The sequence below is a fragment of the Tetrao urogallus genome (assembly GCF_951394365.1).
Source record: "Tetrao urogallus genome assembly, chromosome: Z".
NCBI classification, from domain to species: domain Eukaryota; kingdom Metazoa; phylum Chordata; class Aves; order Galliformes; family Phasianidae; genus Tetrao; species Tetrao urogallus.
This window is the reverse complement of record NC_136816.1, coordinates 50,080,839-50,093,313: the sequence shown is the minus strand read 5'-3', so window position 1 is coordinate 50,093,313 and position 12,475 is coordinate 50,080,839. Positions and strand designations below refer to the sequence as shown.

The window sequence follows — 12,475 nt, the reverse complement described above, 5'->3', positions numbered from 1 at the left end:
TAGCACAGTTTGACATCTCTCTAAAGTAAGGCTGCACCACAACCCTGGCTTTATAATGTATTTTCTGAATGAAGAGGTTCTCAACACACAAAATTCCTTGGTTTGTGTACAGCTTTGGTCATGAGCTTCACAAAAGGCCTTGGAAGTTCACTGGTTTCTTCTTAGCAGAAAGTCTTTTGTCATTTTCTCCACAACTCACTGTGAAACTATGCAAATATCATTGTCACTAAGTACCTGCCAGATGCACAGTGGTGACATTTCTTTGCAGTCACTTCAGGCAGAAATTGGAATTTTGATGACAAATTGCAGAAAACAAAGGATGTATTTTGGAGAGCTCTTACTGCAAGAAACCTTTACTAAAAGAAGTTCTCAGCTAGCCTCTTACAAGATTTTTCCACATGCCATCTGGTGTCAGTAACTGAATAAGACAATATTTGGAACCAGACAGATCCTCCAGAATGGAAATTTTTGTATCCTAAGTAGCAGTCGTTAGTCTTCTTTGTAAAATAAGACTGAAAACAGCATTAGCTCATCTGTTTAGGAAGCTGTCACATGGGCAGATTTCATTCCTGTCCCTTCTGTCCCATAAAGAAGAATCTGTTTTATTTTCTGCATATATTTTCTTATCATAATATATCACATCACCACTTCGAAGAAAAAAACAAAAAAAGAAGGAAGGAGAAGGGAAGGGGAAGAGAAAGGGGAATAGAATTTACTTTCTTAGCACTGTAATCCTGAAAGGACAATTTTTTAAGATCATACCGGCAATTGCCAAAAATCTAGTTCTAATATCCACGGTCAAAAACAACAGGTAATGACAAACTGAACTGAAAGCCACAAACCACATAATAAAGACCCAGAATCAGCAAGGATGAATACCTACCTTTCTCTAATAAAGTCTGCTAATTCTTTTGTTGACAAATGTCCATGCTTCATGTTATGATAGAGAACGTCAAAGCCATTGTTCCTTTCCCCCTGAAGATTAATAAAAAGAAAGCAGAACCATGAATCATAAAATGCTAAAGCAACCACAGAATGTAAGCATAGAACCTATGTATTTTAACAACTCGGCATGTTCATTAACAGAATGATTTCTGAATGATTTCTAACAGTTCGGCTTCTTACCAACTGTTGCTAGTTCTTTTCAATCCCTCACATGTAAAATGAACAAAATTAACCTCAGCAGACTCTACAACCTTTCTAATGACAACTCTTTTATCCAATATTTCTAGGCTGTATTCAAAGCCTTTCTCTATTTCTAGAGGTCTTGTATTCTTTTGACTCCCATCTTCTCAAACACATACTTGACACTGTGCATCCTCTTCATTCTCCTGTATCTGCATTATTTTCCCAAGAACTAGAATTCAGACTTTAGGATCACATGGTATTCCACCTATTTAATTCTTCACACATTGTAGGTTTTTGTTTGTTTTGTAAAAACGAGTAAAAATAACAAATTTCTTCAATTTTAGGGATATCTTCTCTTTGCCTTAAGCTTAGTTTTAAAATTTAAATTATTTTCCACTCAATAAGACATATCTCACTGTTAGAACTGAGACACTGCCCTAAACACTGATTAGTAAACTGAGCCAGCTTTTCGCCTTTGGCACTAAGTGAACTTCCCCTGAGCAGGAGAAAGCAACAATAGGAATTAAAAGGAAGGCGAGGCAAGGCATGGTAAAATAGCACAGAAACTATAAGACTTTTCCTGTCAACTATCCATTCCCCTCCTCCCTCCCAAATGCCTCAGATCCATATCACTGCTGCTAAAAACACAGTAGTATGCCCTTGGGAATGCTGCGTGCATGTTTAGAGTGGAAAGGAAAGAAGGATTGAACTAAAATCCTGGACTTTTCTCAACAGAAGCTCTATATTTCCAGTAAAGGGAGCCCATGATCTGGTCATAAATCTCTCCCATCTTTTCTGTACTTTTTGTTCAGAAACAAAATCAGTACAGTCTTAAGACCAGGGAAGTTATGCAGCTGAAAAATAAAGCTGGCAACTAAAAATAAAGGTCGGTGATGCAGATCATGACGAGGATGTGATCAGCTGCGCTGTCGCAGAGAAAGTAGGAGTGAGGAGGCAGCAGTGGGGAGCAGGCAGCCTGAGCAAGTGGCAGCAGCCGCAGGCAGACGGAGGAGCCTTGCAGCAGCAGGCCCATGTCTGAGCAGCCTCAATGGCACCGGATCACACATCAATCTTATCATTAACACAGCAGGTTCTCGTAAAGGACACCAAACATTTACACAGATTCACAGTCAACAAATGACTGAAAGGTAATTTCATTCAGATCACTAGTTGGGATTTTTTGCTTACTTCTTCCAAGCACTGGGGGAAACAAGCAAAAGCCAAGGAAGCAACAAGAATAAACACGTACAAAATGACTGTTCCTAAGGCTTCAGTAAACTGTAACCTGAAAATGTTCATCAAAATGCAGACCAGTTTAGCATAAATGCAATTAGAGAAGTCTCTGAAAAATGCAAGCAGAAGAGAGAACTCAAAAAATATAACCAACTTTAAGAGCCATGTATAGAGTGTCTTTTTTTAAGTTAGAAAAATAAAAGGTCAGGAACAGCAGCTAGTAGGAAACGTGACATTTTTGAAAATGTGCTCTTCAAGTACCAGCCTAATCACAGCAATTTATTAAACTGTTTGGAGTAACTAATGGTAAGAGATAAAGCGCTACACAAACAGGTTTTTAAACGCCTTGTGCTTGTGGAATGCAACTAAGAACTGAAAACAAGCTAATTAGTTTTGAGGAAGCCAGATACCTGCACCTGCAAGAAGTAAACAGTCTCACCCTTATCTAACTACGTTTTCTTGCAGTTTGAAGCTCAGAAGAATTCTGATTACTGGCACAGTAATATGTACTTTATTAGCTTAGAGCATTTACAAAACCTAAATCCCAACAAACGCCATCACATTACAAAAATACTGGAATACCTCTGTAATTAAGATCTTGTCGATATTTCCAATTAGAATACAAAACAAAATTCTAATTTAACAGTTATAATGCTAAACTTGGAGGTAAGCATTTATGAATAAGTACTAAGCACATTCTCCAGAAGACATCATGCAGGAATTCGTCCATGATGGCATGTTTTCTCTTTCCTTTTAATGCCTTCCTCCTACCTAAACCAGCACATTGAACAAAAGGTGCTGCACAGACTGCTGCTTAATATTTAAGTACGGCTGTTCACAATGTTTTTAATCTTTCCTATACTGCAGCTCCATAAATTTCCTGCGAGTTTAGAAATACAGGAAGGGTAGCACAGCCATGACCCTACCTTTGGCTGCAGCTTTCCTGAGTGCTGACAATCTATCAAAAATAAAACTTTGCAACCTTTGCAGAATTGCATGATCCAGAATAACCAATTCCCATCAGGAACTTGCTCCCTAAGTGTAAATAAAGTTTAAACTACACATGCGAGGAAACTCGTTTTTCCACTTAAATAAAGGTTTCTAATCAGTCCTCATTCAGTTCCTGCTCTCATGATGAATAGTTGACAGCACAACAGAAAACAGCAATAGTTTCCTAAATTAAAAAAAAAAAAGCCACATCTTTTATGCATTATAAATAGTCATCAGAGGCTAAGAGTCTATATGAAAAGTTTGCTATCGTTTAAAAGAAGCAGCAAGTCCAAAGCAGGCTCCTTGGAGGACTAGGTCCTATGTGGCTTAAGTCAAACACAGCAAAAGATGTTTTCACTTGCAAATACAAGCGCAGCAAGTCTTACCAATATCAGGCTCCACCTATAAGCACAAACACCTAGACTTTGAAACTGCTAGATTAATTACAAGTGATATATTCAAGACTTCTGAAAGTTAACCTGAAGACAATTCTCTAATTATAATATCTTTTAACAATATCTGCAGACATACTCTTACCTCTGTGACATAAAGAATGCTATCTCAGTGAATAGAGAAGACATTGTTCTCCTTAGGAAAGCTGTAAGACCTACCCACAACCGCTTCATTTAGTGGCTCTTTTTAAGAACGGAGCCTGAATATTCACGTACTGAGCATTACAGCAAAAGTTCTGTGCTTAGAATGGAGGTGTACGCTGCTGCTAACAGGAAACAAATGTATCTCAGCTAACAAAAATCTAAGGATGTATGCTCCACATGCTTACATGCATACACACATATACATGCCATCAACAGTGTTTCCGCTTTGCTTGCTTTTCCTCAACAACCCGCGCAGATGTTGCATAAAACTGTATGTATAGCCAATTCTTCTTCATTAAATGTTTCCACCTGCTCCTTCCTGATGCCAACAGTAATAGCTAGGGTCAGAAGAATCCCAGCTTGAACTGTCTTGAAAACAAATAAACGCAACAGACAGCAGAAGGAGTCGTGACTTCTGCTCAGCAGCAATGACACTCACCCACTGCAAAGACAGACTGTCCATCAAATCAAAGGCAGATTCCTCTACGAGCTAGACCTCAAAAAAAGGGGAAACTCTTTTGTCATGTGCAGTATATTTTTTCAGACCATGTGCAAGAGAGTTCCAGATCAGTCTGAAAACTATTCTGAATTTCATTTTGGGAGTAAAATACCATCTGTGGAGAATGACCCCATTGTTTCTCAAAAGAAGATAACCGCAAAACTGTGTAGGACAATGTGAAATCAAAGTGGTCCTCTATTCATACAGACCCCACTTAACTACCCCATTTAATTAGGTGAAAGTTTACTTCTTTCACCTCCAAGCTAACAGAACTCTCTCCTCAGAAGCTGGTGTTCTTGTTGGTTTCTCATTTTACGCTGCCATAAGAGAGCTCTCTTAGATAAAGCATAGCTGTCTCTTCACAGTAAGCTGTAAGAGAAAGCAAGACTCCAAATACAAGGAAACACTTTGCTTAAGCCCATAACGAGGAGTCCACAACTGAGCAATTGTATACAAAGTAAACTGCAGCCACAGAACCCCATGCAAACAACCATTCCATTTCCCTCCACAGAGCACTATCTGCAACGATTTTCTCGTGGAAATGAAAGTAACCCTGTCAGCAACTGTGAAGTCAGAATTCAGCATTTCCAGGACTTGTGCATAACAGGAAACACATTACAGGAACTCCGTTTTACTAAGCTGCTTGATAGACCTAGAAAAAATCTTAAGAATAAATGATTCACTGCACATACGGATAATCCTGAATTTAAAGTCTTCCTTTCATGAAGTAGCCAGTAATTTCTGAGCCATCTGTAGCAGTGTCTAACTCCCATGTTTCAAATGACATTGTCTAAGTGCAAGCTTTGTCTTCTTTGGACTGGAAGTGTTCAATGTTAATGCGTATAACTGTATCAGTGTAAAAAGCTAATATGCTTTACCGTAACACCCTCTCTTTACCTTATGTAAACAAATGCTTCCCAACTATTCATGCCATAAAGTTTTCGTGACTAGTTAGATATTTACTAGTGGTTAAGCCAGTGTGAGAAGTAAGAAGAAGATGGCTGCAAATGCTGCCTTTGTGGCAATACTGAATAGGTAAAACAATAAAAGGCACATGCGGAACTTTTTTGTTTAGATCAAGCTTTAGAAACTTGATAAGACAAGATCGGACAAAGTTTAACTTTTTCTGACTAAGCCCAGAAAGAGAATTAACCGTTTCCACCTGTGCTTTTATAACATCCATTAGCAGTGGCTGAATATGCATAACCATCCTTCAACCCCATTCAAAGTTATAAATGTGATCACGTTACCTCAGCACACCGAAGGAATGGAACAAAAAGAAAACCACACTTTTAACTGTAAGTTATTCAAGTCATAATCAACTCATTCCTCTCTTACAGGCAGATTTAAAGAAAGGCTTTGTTTTTTGAGTTTGGGTCTTTAATTTGCTTCAGATTATCTTGAAGCAGGTAATCTCCAAATTAAGTTTCCAAAACCTAGTTTAATCATACAACTGCATATGGTAAGCACAATAGATCGATGACATACAATGAATAAATGCTAAATGGGGGAAAAAAAAGACAAGTCTGAATAGAATATGAGAAATAGAGTCCTCTGCTTCAACTTCTTGGGTGAAAGTAGGAAAATCCGTATCCTCTGCCTCTTGATTTGGTCATTTCTAGAGAAGCTGATCTGCAACTACTTTTATACTTAGAAGCATGCCCATATTATTCTGCCAGACAGGAATACTGAAAAATCGCACTCCTGAATATAAATCATGCCTAATAGACCTCCCCATACAGATACAACACAAGCGCTTGCAAGTCTTTCTGGAAGAAAAACTTTGTATCAAACTCTCAGAGACACAGTGACAGGACAAATACTGACTGCACGCATTCTGATGTTCGGCTGCAGGAAAAGCTCAGTTCTCAATAAAGCATATAGGCTGCTTTGAAAGTAATGCCTCCTATTTATTTCCATGCAAACTACAGATACTAAGAGCACAGTAACACTATCTGATAGAAACATTCTCATCTACAAAGCTATTTTTCAACACATTCACCACCACTAGCTATGCGTTTTCACCAGCAATGAACAACAGCCAGCGCCCAATCCTCATAAACATCTGCAGCAGCAGAAACCCACTGCTTCACTGCTGCTATAATGGCACCACTGCTTGGAAAACGTTGTCCTTCATCAACACAAATGGAAGTTAAAAGCAGCCAAACCCAAACTTTATGGTGGGTGTGGTAGGACAGTCCAGCCAAGACTGGCAGTCTGCTCCAGAGCCTTCAAACTGGTGTTTGAACCACTGCAAACTGGGCATTACTGTGTTGGAAGAAAAAGATATCTTCTTCTCCGGCCTGGCTCTGGAAGTTCAAGCCTTCAGCTTAGTTAGCATTGTGATGCAGTGGTCCGAGCTGGTGGTTTATCTAGGTTCCAGGAAATCCAGAGGGACCAGGCCCTTCCTATCCCAAAGATGGTGCACATCACTTTATCCAGCGACGACTCCAGCCCGATCTTTTTCTTTGATGGGGAATTCACATGTTGCCACACCACGGACACCATTTTGACTCTGGCTCGTGGCAATGGCACCACATCTAATCACCAGTAATGATAAAATCCAGGAAACTGTCACCATCGGCCTCATATCAGCTCAGTAGGTCCTGACAAAGTTGCCTATGGAGTTCCTATGTGAGCATTCATGGGACACACGTGGCGCAAACTCTGTGAGATGACAACTTTACCACCATTGTTTCCAACACACTGGAGACAACAGTCGGCTCTGTACACAGCTCCCTTGCCATAACATGCTGATTCATGCAGGTGAACTGATCGAGACGCCCTTCATTCTGTGATGTGACAGCTGTGCACGGCTGTGTGGAACAGGACTTATCTCTCACATTGCTGCAGCCACAGTTGTAACACACCAGCCACACCTGACTGTGCTCACACCCACTGTTTGGTCTCCAGAAACGTTCAGCAAACATCAATAAATGTCAGCGGGTGCCATTTTTTCTGCATGGAGGAATTCAGTGACACACCTTTGCTTCACACACATTTCCATTTCAGACGCCATCCTGTCAGAGTGCCCCTCTGCTGCCATCTGTTACACACCAACAGCACGTACTGGGGCACTGTCAGGAAGGTTCCACCTCTACTGCCAAACCACCAACGTCTGCCTCTGATGGTGTGGGACAACAAAATGAAATAGGCTGCATTACTTTTGGAGCACCCTTTATATTTGCTGAAACTACACACAACTTTCACTACTACTATCTAGTAGTCTCAACTGCTAGACATGGCTTCAACAGCTTACAAGATACTCTATTTAGCAATCAATTTACACATTTTATTGCAACAAAAGAGACTGTCCGATCATTGCTCTAATCCTAAATTGAAAATTCCAAATACTAACAACAAAAAAATCCTGCTCTTCATCCACCAACTTAAATATAAGCTATATGTTATGGTCTGCCCACTTACACTGTTGACTTCATCCACTAATAAAAGAGCAGGACTCTAAAGAAACAGAGCAACGCCATAAAGCAACCTAATTCCAGGTAATTTTAGTTGCTCTGATAAACTCTTACCTTCTTTTTAGCAGTTATGGCCTGGCACAGTTTGAAATCATTAACATGTTCCACACATTTCACCTAGGCAACTCAGTATACACAAAAATATTCCTCTGATTAATGTGACGGTGTTACACTTCTGAAAGCTAGCTACTGAGCAACCCAGTGCCTGACAGAGCTACGCAGAATCAAGTGCACTGAAACACCCAAAGAGCAGACACCTCGTGTTGATACAGGCGGCCTATCTCCCTCAGTTGGAAGTGCTCTGAGAAGCTTGAACACAAAACCGACCTGGCAATTTCAATTTCATTCTTCCAGCTTCAATAAATCACATGAAGACCAGCTCCAGAGAAGTTCTATGCATATGACAGAGGACACACATTCTTCTATACATCTAGGTGATTAAAAATATTTCCGGGACAAAAAGATGGAGAACTCCCAACACATGCTAAATACGCTATACACAAAGAGGGGGGAGATTGCACAAATATTGCACAGCCATGCTCCTGAAAACTGAGCACCCAACTGCAGGCCAAGCATAAACACATGAACGAACTGCAGATGGAAGCTCAATGAGTCTCAGTATCAATCACAGCCTGCAGGTGTGTGCAAGAAAATGCATCCTACACTGATCAGAGCAAGAGCCTGCACAAAGCTAAGATTACAGCCCTTGCACGTTGTGAGGAATCTTCCTCACAATCATTTTCAAAAGCTAAAGGCAGCACAACCAACTGAAAAAAGTAACACATGCCGAATGTCAAAGCCAATTTAAACATGCATTTTTATGTCACATAGCTTCCCGAAAATTTAACATGCACAGCATTACACAGAGACAGGCTTCAATTGTACGTAAAGCTTCCATAAGCTTAATCAATTTAAAGCAATTAGTAGATGTGTACAACTGGCTTAGATACGGCTTATTTTGGTTAACCTGAAATGGTTTAATAGTCTTACAATTAATAAGACTGCAGTCTGCATCAGGTGATTTAAAAATCAAACTTATGTTGAAGCTTATGCTACACTTCCTACACTGTGTTAAGAAAACAGCAATTCAGTTCTAACGAATGCTTTCTATTTTTCTGTCTTAGCATAGGAGCTTTCAAAGTGACAAAACCTAGTTATTCATAGTGGAAATATTGCAGGAAAGTGTTCCCTTCAAATTCCTGTTTTGATATAACACATACTCAGCAGCAAGCACCCAATGTTTTATGACAACATCCTAATTAGGAGTTGGGAATGTTTGGCCATGTGACCTGAATGCCTTAAACTCAGTCATAAGAATCAAAGCCATTTATAGTCCATACTACTCATTTATAATTTCTGATACCACAAACAAACTAGCCCACCCAATCCCCCAAACTGTACCCAACTGACCTGAAAACTGCAGTGGGCAGCACTCTGCAAGCACAACTCTAGCAGCAACAGTACGGCTCTCCGAACCTCACATCCTGATAATAATCTCTCAATGACCAGCAGACACCTGCAGCCAGCACATGACATGCCCAAAAACACCCAGAGAAAGTCCATTTTCCTCACATTCTCCACTAAAAAATAAAATTACATCTACTCATCCACTTTTAAATGTAGTACACACATGCAGACCTAGAAAGGCTTGAGTTGGAAGGGACCTTAAAGATCACCTAGTTCCAACCCTGTGCTGTGGGCAGAGACACAAAGTCCAACGATGACCTTCAAGACCTTTACAGTAAAGAAGTTACAACTTGTTTTATTTAAATGAGCACATTTTTAGCAAGTTCTTAGAAGACAGCAGCTAAATACCGTGCAAAAAACACACACAGCACTCCATTTTTCCAAATAAATCACTTCAGGTTTCCTATGTCTACTCATATCAAAATTTAAAGATAAGAAACAGAGCCTTCCAAAGCACAAGACCCAGAGCTCCATTTCTACTGTGCCATTTCAGCCGTGAACTGATGACAACAACTCCAAGTAACTAAGGATTTCCCTCCATACTTGGCACTAGTGAGGAGACAACTTGAACACCGTGTTCAGTTTTGGGCCCCTCGCTACAAGAAGACATTGAGGACCTGGAGTGAGACCAGACAAGGGCAACAAAGCTGGTGGGGGGTCTGGAGCACAAGTCCTATGAGGAGCAGCTGAGGGAGCTGGGATTGTTCAGTCTGGAGAAGACGAGCACCACAGGAGATCTTACTGCTATCTACAACTGCTGAGAGAGGCTGTGGCGAGGTGGGGGCTGGTCTGTTCTCCCATGTAACTAGCAATAGGACTAGAGGAAATGGCCTCAACTTGTGCCAGGCAAGGTTCAGGTTGGATATTAGGAAAAACTTCTCAGAGTGGTAAAGCATTCCAACAGGCTGCCCCAGGCGTTCAAGAACCATGCAGATGTAGCACTGAGAGACATGGTAGGGATGAGTTGGTGGATGATCTTGGCGGCCTTTTCCAACCCTAATGACCCTACAGTTCCACAGTGTTTTGGATTTATTTCACACCAGTGCTTTAGAAAACATAATATCCCATTACATTAATGACCAAACCAGCAAAACAGAAGTTAAATATTTTGCCTGGTGTTACCTAGAAGACCAAGGAAAAAGCAAGAAACTGATGACAATTCTTCCAGAATTCAATGCAGAACTCTTTCTATTTATGGATTCTTCTTTGGTGTATTTTGTCACTATGCATCCAGTACAATTTAACATCTTTCTTTCCACGTTCACCTTTCCACCATGTCAACATGTCAAAACACACAGAGATCATGCTAAAGATCTTCCAAAATGTTGCAGTAACAATTGTGAACAATAACCCATTCCAAAAAGATAGACAAGACTCATCACTCATCATCCACAAGCCTGTATTTATGCTTGTTTCTGACAATAGCAGCACCCTTTGACATTAAAACAAGCGCATATTTAGACACTACTGTATTTTTCTTGAAAGATATTTGGCCGTATCAGCAAGGAAGCAGAAGTCCCCACTCCCTTTTCTTTCTACACAAAACTGCCAACAGCTTCACAAAAATTCCCCAGCCAAGTTTTGCAAGTTCAAGATCCTGCCTACTGTCTTTGCCATCACTGCAAAACAAGCAAGAATACACTTCTTGTCCTGCCTTCTGTCATTTTTCAGAGGGCGGAAAAAACTGTGCCAACAGAAGGAAATCTTCCTTTTTTGACACTGGTTTCTAAACCCACACTAGTGTCTGGACGGCACTGTAAGGCTGGCAGAGGCTTCACAAGGCAGACAGAGAAGGCAAAACTTCTAGCAGGTGTCACCTGCCATGTGTTTGTTGGCAGCATGTGCAAAGGTACAAAGAGGAAAGGAATGTAGGAGAATGGCACTGTCTTCACTGGCTTAACACACCTGCTTACTGCCAAGGTGAACCATTGCCAATGAAACAGTTAAAAGACTAAAAAAATTCATAGCATTTATTTTATTTCAGTGGAAAGAACAGAACAAAAACATGCGGTTTATTCTCAAGAGGAAATACTGGCTTTCCAAATGAAAAGCTGACTTTTTACATTAACTTGAACATTACTTTCACCCAAGATGAAAATACACATTTGTTTAACACAAATCTCCCACACCAAAACTTCACATCTGACACACTCATGTACCAAGAAGGCACATCGTGGGTCGCTTTTCTGAATTCTAATATCCTGCACAGAACAAAACTTAAGAGTCAGAATTAAACAACACTGTGAACACAACACGGGACCAGGCTGCAGCTCTGTTTTATTTCCACGCAGCGTACGCTTTGTGAACTCAGCATTCTCCAAACTCTAAGAACAACCATTGCTCGTGCAGAACCAGATGGATCTACAAGATCTTTTTAAAAATCTTTTTCTTTTTTGTCTCGATAAACGTTTGCTGTTAGGTTTCCCCCAATTGTCAGCAGAGACGCACGGTAAAATCCGACGGGCAGCCGAGCCGCAGCTCCGTCAGCAGGCTGACGGTTCACGGGAACGGCCGCGATGTTTCAGACCCGTTCCACAACGACTTGGGATCGGCCGAGCTGCGAAGGAGGGCTCACCAACAATCCCGACTCATCGCTTAACGTTTTCTCCGCGCTTTCCCCAGGGAAACGCACCCACAGCCCTAAGTACATAGACGAAGCGGAGCGACAAACCGTGTCGCGCACGGGGCCGCCCGCCGTCCCTCCGGACACGCCGGTACAGAGGCGGACGGAGGAGCGGGCTTTGTCCGGGACCGCCGGCGAGGACGGGACGCCGGAGCCGTGGCCGCCGCCCGGGGTCTCCCGCCAGGCGCCCCCCCGGCCCCGCCCGGCAGCCCCCGAGCGCGGTACGAGGAGGAGCTCGGCAAGGCTCGGCACCGCCCGCCCCGCGCCGCACGCCGGCACCCGCCTCCCCCGCGCCCGGCCCGCTCGCCAGGCCCGACCACCGTCCCCGGGGCAGCCCCGCAGCGCAGCCTGCCGCGGCAGCGGCGGACACCCCGCCCGCCCCCCGCCGCGCCCACCCGCTTCGCCGCGGGAACGGTTCGCGGCGCTTCCCTACCCAGAAGCTCTCCGCGAAGTACGCCAT

At 42.0% G+C, this 12,475-nt stretch overlaps 1 protein-coding gene across 1 annotated transcript in view; it reads right to left on the bottom strand.

The window, feature by feature from the left end:
* The window catches only part of FCHO2 (FCH and mu domain containing endocytic adaptor 2), a gene marked incomplete at both ends in the record, with an annotated part of 91,068 nt that extends 78,593 nt beyond the window's left edge, over positions 1 to 12,475 (bottom strand). The window contains 2 exons of the mRNA XM_079548277.1: positions 884 to 975; positions 12,449 to 12,475. Of these exons, the coding sequence (XP_079404403.1) occupies positions 884 to 975; positions 12,449 to 12,475 (119 nt within the window). The remainder of the gene's footprint in view (positions 1 to 883; positions 976 to 12,448) is intronic.